The sequence below is a fragment of the Leptosomus discolor genome, chromosome 8 (assembly GCF_034619465.1).
Source record: "Leptosomus discolor isolate bLepDis1 chromosome 8, bLepDis1.hap2, whole genome shotgun sequence".
NCBI lineage: Eukaryota > Metazoa > Chordata > Aves > Leptosomiformes > Leptosomidae > Leptosomus > Leptosomus discolor.
The window spans coordinates 50,848,671-50,871,161 of NC_141398.1; the positions used below are offsets into that span (position 1 = coordinate 50,848,671).

General features: G+C 44.7%; 1 protein-coding gene across 1 annotated transcript in view; it reads left to right on the forward strand.

Annotated features, from left to right (window-relative positions):
• The window catches only part of KCTD15 (potassium channel tetramerization domain containing 15), a 38,227-nt gene that overhangs the window by 13,704 nt on the left and 2,032 nt on the right, over nt 1-22,491 (forward strand). Inside the window, exons 3-4 of the mRNA XM_009958163.2 lie at nt 10,250-10,394; nt 18,434-18,739. Coding sequence (XP_009956465.1) covers nt 10,250-10,394; nt 18,434-18,739 — 451 coding nt within the window. The remainder of the gene's footprint in view (nt 1-10,249; nt 10,395-18,433; nt 18,740-22,491) is intronic.

The window sequence follows — 22,491 nt, forward strand, 5'->3', positions numbered from 1 at the left end:
CACTGGAGGACAGAAAGATGGGCTGCAGGAAAAGCAAATAGAAGAAGAATGTAAGATAAGCCGTTTTTTCCATATTGTCATTCTTAGCAACGGAAGAGCTTTACCAGTTTAAGCCAATCGGCATACCAACCAAATTCCCAAGCAGTGTGGGCAGTTTCTTTTAAGCAGAAACATAATTTACCGCTACCCAGAGAGGCTGTTACCATTCCTGTTCACAGCAGTGGAGAGTGTCCCGGTGCAGTGGAGACTGGTGTGGGCAGCAAGGGTCGCCTGGTGTTCCTGCTTATCTCAGACAGTGCAGTGCTGCAGAGTCCTGGGCAGCCCGTGTCTGGGAACTTCTTCCTGTGGAAAATAAATAAAATAATTGGAAAAGAAAAGATCTGGAAAGAAATAAAAGAATTGTAGGAAAAAGCTGCTCACTTTTCATATGTCTGGGTTCAGAAGTAAAGGGATGTGGCTCGAGCAGATTAAATATTCTAGCTGTTTACACGAACAGCAGGTACCAAAGTGATTGTGTCAGCTGTTACCATTTACACTTTATAAAAGGTTGTGCAGCCCTTGAGTATTCATCCCTCTTTCTCCTGCTGTGTACTGAAACGTACTGGTTTCACAGCACCCACACATGCAAAGGATGCGCAGGGCCAGACTCATACCCTGAAAGGTAAATGAGTTACATGTGAAATTTTCCCTGCCTTCACTGAGTCCCAGTGGGAGTTTCGCTCTTGACTTCAATGAGCGAGGATTTAGCCCATTTATATGAAAATATAACTAGTATCTGCATGTTTTCCAACCTCCCAGCATGTCCAGTTGTACAAGGGTGATGGAAGTCATGTCCAGATCCAGTCATATTTGAAAATCTTAGTAAAAATACTGAGTTAGCTTCCGCTTGAAAGGACAGCAAGTAGGCGAGCAGAAAGAGAGCTAGCATTTGGTGCAACCCTGTTCTCATCAGGGCCAACATAGCACCATGATTTAGGGGGAAGGGGTGGTTAAAGGAATAGCAAGAAAAGGCTTGTATAGGCAGGAATGTTTTATTTGAATTGTGCATCTTCTCATGTATTAACTTAATTCTGCTGAGTGCCCGCAACTCCCACAGAGTTTGAACTGAAATGCAGTTCTTTCAGGATTGCAGCCTTTGGGAAACTAGGGAACACTTTGGGAAACTTACGATGCTAGTTTAGGAGTTTATTTTAAATGAAAGAATTTTTGTTCCTGCATTGATTTTCATGGCTAAAACTTAGTGTAAATTCTCTTTTGAGAAAACATGAAAGGCCAAGAACCCTTGCAGGGCTCAAATGAGAGCAGCAGCAAAAAAGGCATAATAAAACCAGGACATTTTTGCAATATAGATGTGGATTAATGTTTTTAATCTTCACCAACTATTTAGGTACAAGTTCAGTTAAAATGAAGTAAAAAACACAAGAAGAGCAAAAGCAACCTGAACTTTATACTGGAAAAAATTACAGGACTGGAAATCCACATAACACGTGCTGCTTTAACTTAAAATGTAAGTCCATAATTTAAAATAAAAGAGAGGAATTCCCAAATAGATAGGTATTTCCTACAACGTATGAACTTCTGTGCAGTAACCTGGAGTTTGGCATATTTCACTGAAAGGGTAATATTTAGCTCCTACTGTTAACAAGTTCTGTGTTTTGAGGGTTCATATGATATGGTAATATTATTTGGTTACTTTTATTAAAATTATGCAAGTCAGCCAGACTCTGCCTTTCTCAGTCTCCCCAAGTAGTTACGGCTTATTAGGAATAGGGGTGGCAGAACTGGCCCATCTTGAACTACAGTAACTGCAATCTCTCCGCTTGCGTTGGGCTGCCATGTATCTGCACACCCACCATAGTCAAGGCCTCCATTCTGGTCATGGTTACTCCAGAGCAGCTCAGCCAGACCAAATAAATGCCAACAGAATGGTTAAGCATCAAAAAGTAATCAGAGGCTGTTTGTGATTGTCCCTGTTACAAAGAATGAACAGGCTGTGTCAGTAGCACGTAGGGGACTTTTAATGGTAGAATGCAAATTGTACCTGTATTTGAAAGTTACATTTTTTTCTTGTTAAGCACAGCAAATGCATTTTGTGACTGACGACTTAAATAAATGTGGTGGGATGCTGATGTGTGTAGCGAATGAGTGCTATTCTGTCTGTATGTGTCTACTTATCCTGCCTATAAATGTGGTTATACACCAAATGCAAGGAAAGGATTCGTAATACAGCAATTAACATACTAGAAACTGTTTGTTTAGTGAAGTCTTTTTATAGCTGTTAAAATAACACACTAAAATATACAAGCGCTGCTTTAATAAGACAAAATAAAATCATTGGGCTGATGGAGGGTTGGATTCTGCCACTGTTACTCACAGCTGAGCAGTACTTTGTTCCTGAGCTGTTGACTCCCTGCGAGATGGGTGGCAGAAGCAGGGCCCCAGGGAACAAACATGCTGCTGATAAATTTGGGATGAGTGGCCAGTGCTGATGGGCCTAATCCTAGTATCCAAATGAGGTGAAGGGCTTAGGGTTAATACCCTTGTAAACCTGGTGGGGATGTAAAGCCTGGAAAGGAAAGCTTGTGGGAGCCTCAATTCCCTTAGCCTCTTGTCTGCTCATTATAATTGTTTGACCACTCCTCCCCCTCCCTCAAGACTTGATGGGATGCTTGGCTGCACAGATGCAGGACCGGGGTGACTCTTGAACACCAAGAGAATTCTTTAATGCAGGAAGATACTGGCTTCTCTACCTGGGATTAGTGTTTCAAATTTCTTGTCTTAACTGCAGATTTATGTAGAGGCAATACTGTCTCTACAAATTAAAAAATAAGTGTCAGGTGTCAAACTCTAAAAATAGATATATATTTCCATGAAATTCTATATCAAAGTGACATGCCAAAATGTTGTTAAGCGTGGAGACAGGCTGTTAACAACAGGCAGAAGAGCTGTAGGATCTCTTACCCTTACTATGAGTGCTTTGTGGTACTTCAAAAATAATGGGCAGTTTCCACTTCTGTGGATTTTATTACCTGTTGCTTTAATGGACTTTAATTGATAGTAACAGGGAACTGAAGACATAAATTGTCCATGCCTTTGTTTTAACTACAAAATCCACTACATTCCTAATTTTGCTTCTTAGTAATGATATAAAAGGAAAAAAAAATCCTTCCAGAACTTCCTAAGAATGATTCTGCATGGTAGATGATAATGTTCTTTACAGATTATTGACTTTTAAAAATACATGTTGATACTATATAGACTAGCTCTGATCTATTGCAAGAATAGCTATTCTAGCCTGGACAGCAAAATATGAAGTGTTAAACCTACGTAGTAGATCCTGCAGTTTCTTCAGGTGCTTAATAGTTAATGGATGTAATATCCTTCAGAAGCACTGCAAAGTGAGCATATGGCTCAAAAAACTCCTATGGCATTTCACAATCAGCATTGGAAGGCAGGAACGGGAGGTTATAGGAATTGGAGATGGATAAACCTGTTACATTGTGAGTTACCTCCTCCATCCCTCTGCTGAGATTGGACCGTACTACTTGATCGCTTGTTAAAAATTGAGAGAGGGGTTTTGGGGTTACAGACTTTAGTGTCTCCATTTGGTTCTCACAAGTCAGCATTGTACTTGATTATCTGTGGTCGCTCACTTTTGCCATCAGGATTGAAGGTTCCAGGGCTGAGCGATGCCTGTATGGGGCCAGGCAGTGCCTGTAGGATGCTGGCATCTGAGGCTGGCCTGCTGAAACATGGGTGCTCACCCTGGTCTTGTCGCAGTGGTGGGAGAAGGAGTCGGTGGCTGGGGTTGCTGAAGCACACACAGAGTGGTGACCTGCCTAACACTGCAGGCTTGATGCCTGGGGACTGGAAGCCGGTAGGTGATCTGGGCTTACTTATGCCAGAAACCCCCTTTGGGGCACCTCTTCATGTCTTTGGGCACATGAACCAGTCCCCAAGCATACATGGCTGCTTGGATTTCATAGTTTGCAGAGCAGCAGTTTATACCCCAGTTTAAGACTCAGATATGCCCCCACCCCCCCCCTTTTCCCATCACTGTACAAGTAAAAGATTTAAACCAAAATTCTTCCCAGCTGTAACACCCTCCAAGACAAGTGTATGCCTGAAGCAATCTAAGGTGGTCAAGATGCTATCTTTGATTAAAATGGAAGCTGTGGCAGAACTGTAAGGGCAAAGCCCACACTGTTTCTGCAGCATACCGCAGCTGGGTCGTGTGTGCACGGACCTGCACTCTAGACGGTGCCTCTCCTAAGCACTGTTGTCCGTCATTGGAAGAAGGGCTGAAAATCACTGGTCAGGTAGCAGGGTGTGAAGGTACAGTATAACGATACAACAGAGTGTTGTTTATGGACTTACACACTAATTACAGCTGAAGTTTTAAATTAAGGCAGACCAGAAAACCTACTGCAGCCAGATGCAACCTTTAGCCACGTTCCTTGCTGTACTGGGCATGAGGGAGCATGTGCCCTGGCAGAGACAACGTTTTAACATCTCTCCCTTGTAACTACCACCAGGCCAGAAGGCAGAAGACACCCGTTTGCTGCTCAGCTGGGTTATCCCTGCCCTCCACTGGCCAGCCGTGCCTGCTTTTCGGACAGGTTGGGTGTTTTAACGTACCTCCTTGGGGAAGGCAGCTGCAGGTGCTTTCTCCATTACAGTTTGGTTTGCTGGGAACTTGTGCATAAACCAGGTTTTACAGTAAAAATAATGGAAGTACAAAACCTACTACTGTAAAGATCTGACAGCGCTGTCCACCACCCACTGTGGCTGGGATGTAGCAGTGCCAGCAGAGAGCCGGCTCCTGGCACGCCAGGGTTGGGTAGGGCGCAGCCGTGCCAGCGGCTTTTCGCTGTTCTTTCCCAGCAGTTACTGTCTTGTGATGGGACAAGACATAGCTACATGGGCAGCAGTGCCAGACACAGTGTAAGGCATTCTGGTCTCTTGAGCACCTCTGCTCCAATTCACAGCATTTTTTCTCTTCCAAGGAGATAGCAGTATCTATCCTACCCACCTTGAGCAAATATTTAAGAGATAAGCAGCACTGTTTGTGCTCAGCAGCAGTGGCTGGACTCTGCTCCTACACCTGGGATGCTTTGCTAACATGTCCTGCGGGGCAATTTCAGGTCATGCTCAGTGTCCAAGCTCTAAACAACCCTCTTTCTCCTCTCTGTGGCATTTCCCTCAACCGCTGCTGCCGCCTCCTCCTCCAGCCTCCACAGCAAGGCCTAACAGCCAAGTACAACTGACAGCCACCGTATAAAATGCAGAGAGAGCTGCAGAGCTCATGTCAACTTCGCTGTGTGTTTGTGCTGAGTGGAGCAGGAGGGTGCACGGAGGAGTGGCAGGTACAGGGGAGGGCACTGAGTGGAGCCCAGACCCGCACACTTGCAGGATCCACGGACATGCATTTCTCTCTTCTTCCCCTCTCCTCCTATAAAATTAGGAGAGAGACACATTTTAATGACAGTTTGCTGAAATGTACACTCCCTGCTGATTTGACATTGGGCAGAAAAAGTGTCTACAGAATCAATTTTTAATAAATGTAAACAACTAAATTATGAATGACAAAAATATCAGTGAACAGTTAAATATTAATCACGCAATTACTTAAATTAATACTTTTAGTGCAATGTTGTGATAGAGAGTTTTACTTAATGCGGTGTTGCTGTGCTGGTTGGGCGGGTGCGTGGTGAGGGACGGGACCACAGTGGCCCCCCACCAGCGGTGGGGCTCAGGAGCCAGGGGGCTCTGTTGGTGCTTGCCGCAGCCCTAGCTGCTGGGTGTCCCACAGGTCCCACAATACCGAGTGCTCTCTTAAAGCCTCTGGAACCGGATTTATTAAGAAAGAACTTCCATTCACTGTTCATAAAGAGAGCTGTCAAAAAAAAGTCTAAACTGGCCCCAAACCAGAAAGCACCACCACCAGCCCAAATATCCCATCCCAAAGTGCTGTATTAAACCCCCTGCGGGGTTGTGCAGAGCCATGGCTGTGCCCTGTGGTGATCTCAGGAAGGCCAAGGGTGCTCCAGAGGGAGCTGGGCGTGCAAAAAGCCCTGGTTGCTTCTGAGATGGAGTTGGGAGAGTTTATGAAAAAGGTGGTGTGCCATGAGCTCTGCTGTGGGGGCTGGTGGCACTGCGCTGCGGGCCTCCCGCTGCTCCCATCCTGGCAGGCGCTGCAGGGAGCTTGTGTCGTGGAAAATCGGTCACCAGCATTACAGGGGTGGGGGGGGAGCGAGGTGGGTAGCAGCAGCTCTCTGTAGGTGCACGCAGCATTCGGCTTCCTCCCCTGCCCAAGAAACTGAGAAAAGAATTTACTGGCACTCTTGTCCTTGTGGGTTGGCTGGCTGCGTTGTTTGTTTTTAATCTAATAAAAGGAGATCTTAATATCATAGTAAAATCGGTACAAAGCTAGAAACTCACCCCTTGGCGTTTTGGCAAAACATTATTGAAAATGTAAAAGCCTTTAGCAGAAACAACAGAAGCACAAAGAAATAGTAGAAATAGGATCAACAGGTTGTATTCTGGATGTTGGGAGAAGTGAGGAAGAGCATCCAGCTGAGGCTCGAGGTGCCAGCAAGACCCCCTAAGCTAGAGCCAGCCCCAGTGTGGCTCTGCTGTCAGGGACATGATGCAGCTGTGACTGGGAGCAGTGGCCCTGCGAGGGTCGGGATGGGCAGCACAGTGGATTGGTGGCCAGGCAGCAGGGAAGAGCACATTGCCAGGAGGGCAGGAGCAACTGAGGAGGAGGAACAGATGGCTGGGAAGAGCCATGCACTGGGAAGATGATGGGAGCATAGCGGGACCTGGCCACGGAGGTGGAGGCAATGGAAAGGCAAGCTTGCCATCCTAGGCTTGCAACTCCTTGGATTGATCCTGGCTCGATCTGCTCCCTGTCTGGAAAGAAAATCTTGCATCTCTTGCAAAAGGTGGGAATGCTGAAGAAGGGTTCATTGTTCAGACTCACCCATTGCTGTAGGATCCAAGTGCAGCTCTTTTTGCCTCATCTCTGTTTTCCTGTGTCTCCCACCTCCACAAACATCACTGGAAGTATCATTTCTGCATGCCATAAGCAAGTGCCTCCCGAAAATGCCATTACCCAATTTGGCCACCACTACAGTACTGGGCACCACGACTGCCTATAAAACCAACCATTTTTGGGGTGACTGCTGCCCAGTCTGAGAGCTGCAGCCTGTCCCCATGACTTAACTTGCATCACATAGCAGGGAGCTGAAGGGAGCAGCTTCCCGAGGCTACCAGCTGGGCTGGTACCTAATTTCTAATTGAGTATCAGCAAGTTTGCACAGTGCAAAACCGTTCTCATCCCTTTGCACTTGCCGACTTGCCTGTTGTCTGACAGCTCGCGCGCATTTTGCTTCCATGCTTTTGTGCGCAGCATTTTGTTCTGGATGCCCAAGACCAGTCCATTGAGCACGTTGGGTCCAGGTGGGGGGCTTGTGGAGCTGCTCCTGGTCATTGTGGTCTTTTTCATGGCTTCACATGTGATGAGTAAACCCTGTCAGGCAAACTTCCCTTTCGAGGCTGCCATTTGAGTTCACTTTTTGCTCTCACAGTGTTGCATTTTCTGATGGACTTTCTACAGGTGTGGTTTATACTGGTGAGAAGGGAGAAGCAGGAGCACTTTCCACACGCAGCATTACAACGTGCTGCAGTGAAGTTGGTTCTTGGAACATAGCAGCCCCCTAAAATGTCAAATAAATCCTTAAACTATTCATCACTCTGTTTTTGGGGTGGCAGTTAAGTCTGTCAACACTCTGCAAGTTTCTTTCCCCAGCAGTAATTTTGCTGGTGAAGAAATACAGCTCAGGGCACTCCACAAAGGCCTCAAAATTCATGTTTTGTTTTCATTACCAAAAAAATGCTTCACTGCATTAAAGAGTGGCCCATTAAAATTTTGTACCCTGTCTTCCCTGCACCCTGTCGTTGTTGGCAAACCTTCCCCCATACGCGTGGTGGAGCTGAGCAGCAGCCGTCGCCTTGCTTTTGCAGACTTCAAAGAGGAAAGGCAGTGAAGGGGATGAGGTTTAAGCCACAGCTCAGCTTGCTTAGGTGTAACATCTTGAAACTTTCAATAGCCACACAAATTTACTCAATAAATGTACTGTACTGGACCATAAGCTGCTCTGTCAGTGTTCCCTCTGCTTTCAGTCTAACCCAGCACAGCACACGGGCTCCTGTGTGCGTCTAAGGAAGTAAATTAACTGTCTGGTTCCTGGAATAAAATGTAACACTGTACAAAGCAATATATTTAACTGTCTCAGGCACATAGCCCTAAAATAACAACAAAAAATAAAATAATGAATTACTGGAGGCTTACTGAACCTTGGGATTATATAAATTAAATGTTGCAATGTGAACTAGATGGTGTTCTCTAATACTGTTGAAAAGCTAAAGGTTGAAGAAAAGCAGTAAATGTATTATAATTAGGGTTTAGGGGAGCATTTGGTTATTCTCATAAGTAACTCAGACTAGCTGAATGCTGACACGGACACGAGAGCAGGCGGTAAAACCTGGAGCTTGCTTAAGAGGGCAGAAAGGTTTTTAGCTGAATTCAGTGGGGACTTGCTAAGTCCAGTTTTATTTAATATCTCCACAGTTAATTTAGAAATAAATGGCGTGTTAATTAAATTTGCAACTAAATTAGAAAGTTAGAAGATCAGACTAAGGTGCAGCTGTGGAGAGCACATCTTACCGTATTGCATGAACCCACAACCCAAAGCAAGCGGAGTGAGGTGCAGCCAGAAGCACCAGCACTGCAGGCGGCAGCAGGGGAACAAACCTGCCCCTTACCCTTGCTGGGGTGGGCGTGCGCCTTCCCCGGCCGGGCTGTGGTCTCTCACATCCGCTCCCCTCACTGCCAGGCCAGAAATTTTGAGGTGGGGTGGTGATGCTGGAAGGAGGGAGGCAGCAAAGCTGTGGCTGTGGCATTCGCCAGCAGTGCTCGCCATTGCCCTTGGCAGGGTTTTGGTGAGCTTATCCATGGCAGGGGAAAGGCCTGCCCTGGTCTTGACGAGGGACATGGGGGCACTGCATGGCTGAGTTGGAGGCACAGCTTGACAGTGAAATGCAGCAGGCTGTGGGATAGTCTCTCTGGGAAATGGGGAAGTCCCTCACTGGCAGGGTTAAGACTTGACTTTGAAACACGAGACACTCTGCAGTTGGGAACAATGCTGCACTGTCAGAGAGATGGACTCAATTACTTAATAGGTCGTTGCTGTCTGTCTCCTGCGATTTTCCTTTCAAGAACGTGTATTCAGCTGGGTTATTTCTCATGGGAAGACAAAGCGTTCTGAGAGAAGCCAGGCGTTTATAGAGGGGAGAGGCGGGAGGAACAGCAGCCAGCCAGATGCCCGGTTTGCTTTCTGCAAAGCATGCTCCTCAGGACCTGGAGAAAGCTGGAGTGATGTAGCTGATGCAGTCAGTTTTGGTCCTGTAACCAGCTGATCCCCCAGTCTCATAGGTCTCGCTTCCTTTTCTTTGCTCACAAAAGATTTGCCATGTTGCTTTCTTCTAGCAAACTGATGCCCAGGACTACTGGTGGTGTGACTGTGGTCCCACAGGCAGCGCTGCAGGTGCTGCACAGGCCATTGGTTGGTGGTTTGCCAAAACGTTCAGTGTTGGTTGGCCACTTATCCAGCACTGACAGGTCCATACAGCTCATCTCAGTGTATGGGCAGCCTCTCCTCTAGCACGGAAAGGCTTTGATGGCATTTGATCAAAATGACAGCCAAGCTGGAGGAAAAGCTCATGGCCAGGAACCCATCTCTGAGTAAACATTCAGTTCTCCATTAGCAGGATATGGTGGACAGGGATGTGTAACAGAGCTGGTGATGCATGTTCTCACCAAAACTACTCTGCCAGCCTTGGGTAAGCGTTTCATAGGCACTTTCCTTGTTGGGATCATAGGCCTAATTCTCAGCCCTGATTTGGGGCAGTGCAAGCTTAGTGCCAGGGCAGCTGCAGGGCTCTTGCTGCTGGTGCGTGCGCCTATGTCTGCATGTGCACACACACTTCATGGGTGTGAGCATATGGGTGCATACATGTGTCCAAGGCCTCTGCCTTTTTGCACTTGTTTGTCACCAAATTAAGATACTGCGTTACCCTACGCACGTTGAATTGATACAGCTAAATTGGCTGGATGTTCTTAAGCCCTGAGGGTGTAATGAGATTTTGTCTCTTTTGCCCATTTCTTTTTCTTTTCTTCTTTCAGAATAAGTCGTCTGTTTAATGGCACAGAGCCTATTGTCTTGGACAGTTTAAAACAACATTATTTCATTGATCGAGATGGTGAAATTTTCAGATATATATTAAGCTTCCTAAGGACATCTAAGCTACTGCTCCCAGATGACTTTAAGGTAAGGAAAGCTATAGTCTGCAACCTGTTTTTTCCTCCCATTCTGTCATTTGTTTTGGTGCAGGTTGGTTTGTGTGCTTGACCTAAACACGCTTAACTAAATGTTGCTGTTTATTATTAGGATTTTTAGTACTTGCGTATTACACCAGGGATGCTGTTATTTAATAAATGGACCAGTGGTTGTCATGGATACCATAAAAAGTTAAATGATGAAGCTTATGGCTAAATCAGTTTTTCTAAACTAATTGTATTTTCTCACATTTTTAGCTTATTTATCAGGGTATAACAACAATTAAGAAGCAGCATCAGCAGCTAGCACTTACGAGGGTTTATTGCTCAGAATCTGAAAGAAGTGTTTTAAATTCGATACTTAGAGGACTTAAATTGTGTAAATCTTTTACTTGTTGGTATAAAAAAAGAAACACCCTTAAAGAAGCCCATGAGGATTTGTGTTAGATATAACCGATGCAGATATTTTGATTTCAGGAAGTAATCTTTTACACAATTTATGAATGTCAGAATTTTCTTGGGAGATGGAATTTACTGAGGGCTTTTTAAGGAGCAATACATTATCTTCTATGAAATAATGGCGCTGGTTGTTGCTTTGCAAATCCTGATTGTTTAAACGCTCTCCTCCTAACCTTGTTTATTTGGCTTTGCCAAATAAAGTTACGAAACTTGCAACACTGTCATCCTTATGTATGAAAATTAGAAGACAAAAGTGTCCAAACTGTAGATGACAAGATTCAACAAAAGCACTAACTCCAGGATGAAATGATGAATAAATTGGGATGGCGACGGGGATCTGCTCAGTTAGAGGAAGTGGAGCATTGCTGGAGAGGAAGGTTCCTGCACCGTGCAGTGAGATTTCACTTTGCATGTTGGACTAGGTAGGCAAGATAATTTGGCCAGTCATGACTGAGTCAGTCCAGATTTGTGGTTGCTGTGGTGGCTTCAGCTTTGGAGTACAGCTGATCCTCATGCTGCAAAGTGCTCCTCAGCTATTTTTGCCTAAGTTATGAGTATAATTGTATTTGATCCCGGCGTGGGGGTGTTACAGTTAATGTTGAACAGACATGCTGTGCGATGGGAGCACACATCTAGTCCCAAGGCAGGGAGAAGTTTTAGCATTCATGGGCACTTTTGGAGCTCCAGCCCAGAAGGGCTGTCCTGAGCACTGGTCTTTCTGGGGAACAGTGGGCAGGTCAGGTTGCTTGCCTGTGGGCTGGGGTGCTGTGAAGCAGGGTGAGAGCCAGAGCATTGAGGGGTGGATGCAAGAAAAGCTCTTTACAGAGAAATGAGAGAAAACATGCAGTTAGGAATGAAGCTAAAGACCAGACCAGTCCTGTGGATTGTAAGATGGATCAAGGCGGGTGGATGGAGAAGCAATACAGGTGAAATGCTGGAGAGATGCTTTAGCAGTAGCATTTTGAATAATCTAGTAGGACAAGAAGGTGTGAGAAGAGAGGGTAGAAGAGATGTAGTTCAAGCCGATCATGGCCTCAGCTGGCATACAGATTTCAGAGGTGCTGTGAAACAAACCCAGCAGGATTCAGTAAGAGCCTGGAGGTGAGAGTGCCGGTGGATGCCAAGGACTTGTCTGCGCAGCGAGCCGCTGGCAGGGCTGGGAGAGACTTGGGAGAGCCGGCGCTGTGCCCAGGCTCAGTCCGTTGTTCCAGACCATCTCTTTGCATAGGGTTAACTGTATTTTATTTAGTTCCTCCCTGGGAGAGCTTTAGAGCAAACCCCAGGCTAATGAGGGCTCAAGAACAAAGCAAAGTATTGCTAGGTAGGGAGTAACTAAATAAAAATGCATAGAAGAATGCGCTGCAAAGCTATATTAAAACTGCATTGTAAACGGATTTGACTTCACAGAAATCGTGTAATTTTACCAGCATGATTAAAGTGACAGAAGACAATAATCAAAGGCAGCAAATGGAATCACTCGGTGTTTCTAAATGCAAAAGTCTATTTAAGGTATAAAACCTGACAGGTTTTCCAGTGAGACTTGCATTAAATGTTCTTTATGTCAAACAAAGCATTATCAAGTGTTTTGAATATTTATTAGTTTTTACCCCTTAATTTAATCAAGCAGTTTATTAGCCTCAAGGTTCAGCCAAGTTGCTTTTCAACTTGAATTGCTGCTCAGATGGTTATTTTGGAAAGTTTGGAATGTTAGTACCACACCAGCGTTATTGTGTTTGCTATTTAAGTGTTGTTTTCAGACTAAGTTAACACTGAAATGCAGAGAAAGTGGGCTATGTGTTCCTAGGCTAGTGATACTTTATTATCAAGTCTGACTGGTGTGTTTACAGTGAATATTAATTACACTTCCAACTACTAATAAGCCAGAACTTGAAAGTGTTTAGTATCTGACAGCTCTCCCTGCTGAAAGCAACTAATAGTTCATATAATTTTCCTGGGTTTGGGGGATTTTAAGCCACATGAAGTGTGCTGAGAAATTACCGTTGAGTTGTTTGGCTCCTTTTCCCCTTGCAGCCAGCCCGTGCTAAGAGAGGCAATGGCAAGCATCCTGCAGCTGCTTACAGCTCCCTCTTCCTGCACTGGTTCAGCGTCCCGTGCATGAGACTATGACACCTTGAGCAACAAATGTCCTCAAGCAGAGTGTAGAGCCAGCATCCCCTGGTCTGCCATGATGCTGGATTAGGGGGTGGCTGGCACAGGAGCTGCCCCTTCTCTGCAGCTCAAATATTCTCTGCCTTGATCTCCCCCTGCCATCAGAGGTGTTTCCCCAGAACGTTTATAAGCAGTATCTGTCCCCTTCACTGCCAATACACAACTTCAGACAAAACCAAGACCCATCGTACTACTTATTTGAGACTTACTTCCTGCTTAGAGATCATCAAACAAAAACAGTCACAGGCAATGTATATATATTACTCCATCTTAAGAAGGGGAGGAGCAGAAATGCACAGGACATCTGAGTTTCACATGGATTATAGAGGTCACCTGTAGCACCGGAACCACAAGGCTGACACACTAATTTATTAATATAGTTTTAAAATCAGTGTGCTCGCATCTAATTTGAAGTGCTCTCAAACTGACCTTAGCAAATAGTGCAGTCATCATCATAGAAGTGAATAACTTTCTCTTGTAGCTAGGAGTCAGATCTTCACAGCACTGAAATATAAAAGAAACGCTGAGTCAGGATGATAGTTTGTTGTTTCATTTAACAAAGTGTAACAAGTGAAAAATGGGCAGAAAGAGCCATTTCAGCCTTTTCAGGAGTCAACTTTAGGTACAAAAATAAAGGAAAGGACATCTTTAGTACTGAGAGAACAGCATCAGGTTCACGAGAAACATGGTTTTACAGTTTCTGTTGGCTGTCTCTGCCTGTAGATAGCAGATCTTTACTGACCCACTGGCACTGATGTCGAAACAGCAGCCCAACTGGCCTTGCAGTCACACTTCACAGTCTCCTCCCCAGAAAGATGTCACGCTTGTCAGAGGTGACTGCAGATTTTAGCCAACGTGAAAATCACCAGAAAAAAAAAAAAAGGCATTTCTACTGAATCAGGAGCAGAAAATTATTTTGTGAAAGGCAAAAAGCTGTGTCTTTGAAAGATCTGTGTACCTTTCCCATGAGATCTAAATGTTATCCAGACATTGTGGATGGAGAAAGGCTGTGTGCACCCCAGCTGGTTATCTGCTCACTTTTCTAGGTGACCTGACAGAACTTCCCTGCTGGTTCCTACAACAGCCACAAGAAGTTGAAGGCTCATGGTAGCTCATGAAGGCTTTTTGTGGGACTTTACAGCAAAATCAGAGGCTGGACTGTCCATGTCCCCTTTCAGTCTAGTAAGGAGCACCCTGCTTAAGAGCAGGGACCTTGGCTGGTGGGAATTACCTTTGGAGTAAAGCAGTCTTCCTTAGCTAAACACAAGCAGGTCCATTAGCTACCATATACAGTGCTTGACTCTGGGCTGTGCTGCCACGAGGTGCACTGCTGTTAAGAAGTTGGGAAGGTAGGGAAATAATCCTTAGAAGAAATGGGAGATGCATCATTAGTCTTGCAGGACAAGGAACTCCTGGATACCGTACAAAATCTGCTGTGGGATGCTGCCTGCCACTCAGCAATGTTGCACTGATGCCAGGGCTGGAGCCTCCGAGAGAGAGAGGGTGCAGTATCTGTATCCATTCATCGGTGTACACCTGGGACAGAAGCTGTCCCAGGCTGCTTGGAGGCTGAGTTTCAATGAAACTGTGTGCCCTTTGCCACTGTGCTACTTTGCACCCTGTAGCTACTCCTGTATCCGTTTCAGTGAAGTGTGCCTCTTCTGGATAGGTCTAGGAGGATTCGTGTCTGCATCTGCCTTTGGTAACTTAGCAAAATGAGCAGCATGGAAATGTTTTCTTGCAGCTCCTGTGGCACCTCCCTGTCAAGGTCCCTTGTGGGTTGAATTCTTCTACTTTGTATTTCGTGTTAAACTTTTTCAAATCATCAGGGTAGGATTTTGTATCTACAGTGCAAGGGTAGAAATACCTATGTCAGTATTACCTGGGCACCCTGAGCATCCTGTGGAGACAATCCAGAGCTGGGCAGTGCTTCTAGTCCAGTTGCAGACGCAGTATTCCGAACAGTATATAAAACCTGAACGAGAAGATTGTGTACTTAGCAGTGCGTCGAGTCCGTTATGCTGCCCAAGCACAGGCTTTAGAGAATTGGACCCCCATGCTGTTAGCCATTCATTTTTTGTTCCTGGTTTTGCAAAATCCTCTTCCCTCCCTAAATACATTGTCAGATTTCTCAGTGGTGCCCAAGTCACTCAGTGCAGAAATGCCACATGTCGTTTTAGAGGAGCCAGAGTGGGTCAGGACAGTGGGGCAGGCTGTGCTGGTGGTAGCTGGTCTGGGGCACCATGCAGTAGGTGGAGTGGGGGCGGTCACAGAAGGCGTCCCTTCCCAGTGCTGTCGCTAGCAGACAGCAACAAATTTTTCCTTGCCTAGCAGAAGACACATTTTTATCCCCTTTACTTGTTGCAGCACAACAAATTCTCTTTATTGCCACTGCCTGACAATAGCTGCCCAGACTCCTTAATACCGCACGTGCACATTGCCTCTTCACACCAGCATGCCTCAGATTCCCAGGTTCTGTTAGAAACCCCTTCTTCCAGGTGCAGAACCCTTTTCCAGAGTATTTGTGCTCAACCCAAGTGTGGAATGGACATGAAGATGGGAGTCTTATTTTAGAAACTAACCCAAACACCTTGGCTTAACCCAGGCAGTTATGACCAGGCACGCGCCTCGTCCCACGGAGCACGTGATGCTCCATCACAGCCCCAATTTCCACACAGCCATCTGAAGCATGGCTGTATCATTCTGGGAACAGTAGTGGAAGAGCTGTTTCATTTGAAAACTGGTTGTCTTATCATAAAATGGTATCAGAATATAAAATGTATCTTGTTTATTTTAGGACAGATGATGGCTAGCAGGAGTCACTAAAGAGCTGCATTTCATGCAGTGGGCTAATAGCTGGCTGTGGGGGAGGTAGAGGTGGTGTGATCCTGGTTTTGTTTGCTTTATGGCATTACTGTTTTGGCCCGGGGGTGCTGGACCATTGAACTGTGATTCAGGATACTGTCAGGCTAGTCCAAAGCCCAGTGAAGTCAGTTGAAAAGACTCTCATGAATGTAATGGGCTTTGCATCCAGCCTCAGGAGCACTGTACCTCTCTCTGCTTTCAGAAATGAAGGACAGGTTTTTATATCGCTTACCACCTCTTCTAGGTTTTACTGTTGAGTTTTCTTAGCACATATTCACTTGATTGACCTTACAAATAATATGTTATTTTATAGTGACTTGAACACATATATTCTAAAACTAGTTTTTCAGGAGCTACTGAAAACAGCGGGAGACTTTCCATTGTCTTCAGTAAGCACTGGGTGCTCCTGTTCACTCTACAGCATTACATTTTTCCTTAGCTTTGCATGTTTTCCTTTGCTTAAAAAAGAGATATATGGAACTGGCAGATGCCTAGTGAACATCTGGTAGGTCCCTGCACACACCTCTGTAATGAACGCAGTTAGGTGATACACTGTGTTGCTCCGGTGTCCCACATGAAGAAGGTTTCAGAAAGTTGAGGGCAGGGGTTATTCTTTAATCTAGGCCACTAATCCCTGTAGGTTCAAACTGATCCCATGCTCAGTAACTTGGGAGCTTCACCAGTGGACAGAGAAAAGCAGTAGTGGGTCAGCAGAGTGCTGATTTGAGGGAGGAGGAAAATACCTTCCATCTGGTGACAAGGCTTTGGGGCTGATGGTGTCTTACCTGAGACCAGGTAATGCAGACAGTCACCAAGCCTCTTCATCTGGTCTGTTCCCAACTCGTGGTTTTTTGCAACATATTTTCTATATGATTTCTTCTTTAATCTTCCTGTTTTTCATCTTCCACTACTTCCTGAGAGTGTGTTTGTTGCCCTCATTTCTTCCCACTTGGTCTTATCACTCTTCCCTCTCTGTGCATTCTACGGTCCTTTTTTCTCCCTTAGTGGTGTGCATATTGTCCCAGCCTTAACAGACATCAGAGAGATGTAAAGGATCGGATGACCCTTTTGTAACGATAACCTTGCTGGTGTCACTGTGAATATTCATACATCTCCAGGCTGTAGGCAGCCCTGGGGTGAAGGAGCACCTCTCCACTACTGGTGGTGCGTCTGTGGTGCCAAATTTGAACAGAGCTAACTGCTTTGGTTCAATAATATCCTGCAGCAGCAGATTTTACAGGTTCATTCCAAGCCGCTGTGAAGTGTCACACCTTTTTGTGCTGCTGGCCTTTGACCCCCCCCTCTTCCTTGAGTCCTGGAGCAGCAGCACTGCTGTTATTTTTCACGTAATTTTGGTGCCTATTTCTTGATTACTTCTTGTCATGCCCTTCTTTCCAGTCCAAATGATTCCAGTCATTTCACTGTTGCGATTTTTCATTTCATTCCATTGCAGTGGGGGAGAACTGGCCTTTATGTCCAGGTCTGACCTACAGCACACTCCACGAAAGTCATGTAGCATAGCTGCGGTGCAGCATTTCCATCTGTGAACAGGCAAAGAGCCGAGAAAGCAAAAGACAGGTCTTTGCAGAGAGGAGCTGGTGCTGTACTCTTGTTGCTCCTCTCCCCTTCAGGATGCTGAAGGAGGCGGTGGGGCCAGTGTAAGCAAACTGCCTGCTGGGTGCTTCCCCCTCTCTTTCTTCTCTGGCTTGGTCTGGTGGGCACTGCTGCCTCCTTGAGTCTGAGGGGCTGCTGATACCCTTTGCCTCAACATTCTCTCATGCATTTAAGCTGAGGTGGGAAGATCTGTCAGAATGAAACATTATTAATGAGGATGTGCAGAAGACTTCTCGTTCACTGAGCCAGCAGTTGGATCAAATTGGAAATTTGAATTGCCCAGAGCCCAAGTGAGGTGATGGACAAATGGCTGGGAAGAACTGTTCAAGTCGTTGGAGTGCACAGCTGAGCTCCCAGCTGGCAGGATGGTCGCTACCTCTGTATTATTTACCAGACTCCAAAGTACGCTTTAAATACATGAATAATCATGAAATGCAGGGAGCAGCTGAGCTGCTGTAGCTGAATTTCAGACTCAGCAAAGATAGGTGAGAAGTGAAGCGAGAGGTGACAGCGAAGCCCAAGATCTTCTGTTGTAAGATCGGAAGTGAGTATCTGAGGCCAAGAGTGAAGATGAGGGCTCAGGACATCTCTTACACCAGCGGGCTTTCCTTATTGCAACCAGTTATTTTGATTTCTTAATCCAACAGTAAAGCCTTCTGGCATTGAGCTTGTGGGATAATAAATGAAAGGATAATCTAGTGCAATGGGAACTTCACGGTCAGCTCAAATAGATTCAGCACTAACACGGTGTGGTTTTCTGGGTAGGTGTAAGACAAAGACAAAGTATGTGGATACCTGTTGCCTTTGCACTCTTGCTGACAATACATAAGCCTAAGTAGGTCAAACAGGAACAATACTCATTTTTAAAAGAGATCTATAAGCATTTCTAGTTTCTCTCTCTCCCTCTCTTTTTTTTTTTCCCAGGACTTTAATCTTTTATATGAAGAAGCAAAGTATTACCAGCTGCAGCCAATGATTAAGGAACTTGAGCGATGGAAACAAGAGAAAGAACAAAGGAAACATTTTCAGCCTTGTGACTGCTTGGTTGTAAGAGTGACTCCAGATTTGGGGGAAAGAATTGCATTGAGTGGGGAGAAAGCTTTAATAGAAGAGATCTTCCCAGAGACTGGGGACGTCATGTGCAACTCCGTAAACGCAGGCTGGAACCAGGACCCTACCCACGTTATTAGGTTTCCTTTGAACGGATACTGCCGGTTGAATTCAGTGCAGGTAATGGCCTTTTGGTGCTGGCTCATCTATTTGCTGGCATGTTTTTTTATTATTTCTTGTTCAATTATATGCAAATTATTTGCTTCTGCCCAATTACCTTCAGTGCTTGTACTGCAAGGAGACATTTTCTGCCTGGTGAGATCACAGTCTTTCAGGTTTTCCTAAGTCTAAGCAGAAAAATAGATTTAGATTTTGTGTATGTTAGTGCCATGCTGGTCTCATAATGGTGTTATACTGATAAATGCTAATTTTTTCATCAATGTATAGCCTGCAGCAGGTTTTTTTTTCCTCCAAAGTGCCCCCAGGAAGAAAGAGAGAGTTCCAAAAACTACAAAAAAAAATCTCCACACCATTTTATAGAAAATGCAACAATGTGTAAATGCATAATTTATGTCTCACTCATAATTAAATGATGGTGCCTGCGGGATGGACTTAAAAAAATTGATCTCTGCACTTTTTTTTTTTTCAAAAGGATGTTCTATAAAAATTGCCCAGAGTATTTTAAACAAAATGTATTTCATTTTATACTCAGAGTTTTGACATTAGGTTTAAAATTAAACATATGAAACAAAAGAAGATAACTGGACAGATAGGTGGATGGTAGCAGAAATAAATACGTGGCTTGTGTTTAGGCAGCAGCCTTATGGGCAAGAAATGCCATTTCACAAGGGATCACTGCCACTGCGGCCAAAGCTTTGGTGTTGTAGCTGTCCTTGGGCTGCGGAGAAGGAACAGTGTTGATGAGGCTGTTAACTTGTGCCTTAATTAACAAGGGCAAAACAGAGCTCTTGTTTTTTGCATGTATGCCTTTAAAATATGCTGCAAATACTTGTCTTATGGAAAGTGAAATCAACCTATAGGGGAATATTTCCAAAGTTACCATCCCCTGCAGACAGGCCATGGCTGCAGACGTTAACTGGGCTGTGAGAAGTGACTTAGTGGTCTTGATAAACTTCCCTGTGGGCAGACACCCACAGAAGAGCTGGCCCATGGGACAGGCTGGCCAGACAGGTTGGGGAGAGAGGCAAGGGAGGGCAAGAACCTAGAGCGCTTGCTTACCTATGTTGTTACTACAAGGAAGCTGAGGCACCCTTTATCTCCCAGGCTGGCAGTTGACATTATTTTGGGGAGATCCGGAGTTACCAGATTGTGTAAAGGTGGATGGAATTGTTTTAACAACCTGCATTTGACAGATACCTCCCTCCTTGGGGCAGCATTCCCTGGTGCACCGTGCACTAATAGACGCTTTTGTCTGAAACCATTCTAAACCCACCTTTTTTTGGTCATTTTTGGTTCAAGAGTCTCAAGTGTTTTATTTGCTTGAACTTTAACAGTCTGATGCCTGTGGTTAATTTTGCACAGTCCTTAAAAATTTCACGTTTGGCAAGGTTTGGAGTGGGCTGCCACAAAAATAGAAGGCTGGAGGTGGGTCGGAGGCAGCTCCATTTGTTGGCAGTGGGAACAGTGCTGAATTCATCACTGTGCTGGGTGGAAAAGGGAGCAGCTGCAGTTTAGCTAAGGTAAGTGGATAGGGAAGCGTGTTCATGTCTCAGCCACACTGTCCATGAGATACAGTTAGATGCATGCAAGAAATCAGAATAACTGAAACAGAAAAGGGTCCCTGCGAGCCACAGACAGTCTCAGCGCTGGAAGCAGCCAGTCAAAGGATTGCATGCCCACATAGTTAGCACTTGGCTCTGTTTTATCCAAAGTGGAACACTGGTAGGAAACATGTGCTTGTAGTAAAAGCTGAATGCCAGTTATTGTTGTTATTTGAATGTGTTTTGAATTCGGTCAAAATTCAGACAGAATCGGAGTCTCTTTGCAAGTTCATGTTGTGAAAAAAAATTTCTGTCAAAGAGTCTACAATATAAATAATATTATTAAATTACATCATTTTACTAAATTACATCATTTTACTATATAATTAATAGAAAGTGTTTTCAAACACTTTCTGGAAAATGATGCATTTCTGAGACCAAAGGCTGATGAAATCAGCAGCTAATTACCATTGGCTCTGATGGCCTCTGGTCAGTACATAGGCGCTGCCCTTCCCATTGCCAGGATTTTTTGGCAAAACAGTATTAAGTCAGAAGCTGGAAGTACAGTGAAGCAAATGCACAGACTTAAGGGAGATGGGTTAGGAGGGGTAGTGGTTGGAAGAGGAGAATCATTTCCAAAGAATCTCAAGGAGTGTTGCAGTAAGTCTGCCTGCTGTTTGCTGAGATACCTTGCTTTCGTCTCCCTATGCCCTGCTGAATATATTTCACAATTTCACAATACAGCACAATGGCAATATTTATAAATTCTTTGGATCTTTGGAAAGTATTTTCAATAAATGTTTTGTGTCAAGAACTGTGTATGTGAAACAAAATGTCAACGTTGAGTAGGTAGTGGTAGCCAAAAAAAATACAGTAGCTCTTAATTTAATGCCCATTTGTAATTATATATAGGTATAGAGTTTTCTTAAGGCCGGAACTGTTTTTTCAGCTCCTCGCAACAGGCTCTGGTGAGATACATGAGTTTACCTTAGAGAAAATTCTGTGATGCTTATATATGTTCAACATTGAGTCTTCATAATTAAGAATGTATTTGTTAGTATTCTGCAAAATTTAAATTAAATCCAGTAAGTGAAGATATCATGTTTCTATTTGGAAAACCTTCCAACAAAATCAGATATGCTTAAAGTACTGGAAGACAGAGTATATTAAATCCTAGCACAAATCCTCTATTTAATATTGTGTATGTGTCTCCCTATGCGTAGGGGAATCACAGTTGATACTCGCTTTTTGGCATATTCTCTTTGGATATTTACAGGGAAGTCGCTCTGATTTGATTCAGAGACGCTTACTGGTTTCCCTCTGTATCTTACCTTGAGAAAAAGTAATGTGCATGGAGCCAAATTCACTAAATGGCATTTAAATCTGTTCACGTTCAACATGCCGTTTAGTCGTGTGCACGCACCAGCGCATATAAACCAGTGCTCAGCACACGTGGAAGCAGCCCTTAGGAGCCTTGCTGCGTAGTCCTGAGCTCAACCTCATCCAAGTTACACTTAAAACTCTACAATATTTAAACATTCTCTGCATTGTTTACAGGATTTGGCCTGTTTTGTTTCTTGCTTAGAAAACTGATGATACCAAGGTTTTTAACACTAGATTATAGCCTGCAGTCTAGTCCTTCGAGCACGTAGGTAGCAAAAATGAATCGCTTTGTTCTGTGTGCGGTGCTCTAAGGTGTAATGTCTACCTGGATCGTGTGTTTGCAGAGAGCTGGCTCGGTAAAGAAGAGTGCTATGTTAACATGCAGCCTTCCGTAGCTTTGGACTGAGGCAAGCCAAGGGCACCCCCGTGCTTGTTTTGTCTTACAAGCAAATTGATTTTAAAAAGTTTTCAGCAAGGATTTTGAAGTCACATCTCTGTCTGAAATCCTACCTGTCAATCCTGTTCTCGCTATCCAGTTAAATGGAAGAAGCCCCCTTTCCTGTGGCTGGGTTGCATCTTGTCTTCGTGTTGCAGGCCTAGGAACAGGGATACATAATGCAGTCAAAATACAGTCCAGCCTGTGAAACAGCAGTCTAGTGATGTCTTATTCCTCCTTCCCTCTCAAATACCTTCCTTCCTCTTTGAGCAGGAACAACTGTTAGTGTCTGCACCCCATTTCTGTCTACAGGCTGCATACCACTCTCCTGCCCCTTCTTTTTCTTCCATACACGGGAGTGCTTTTTTGATCTTTCAGTTCTACAACTTTCT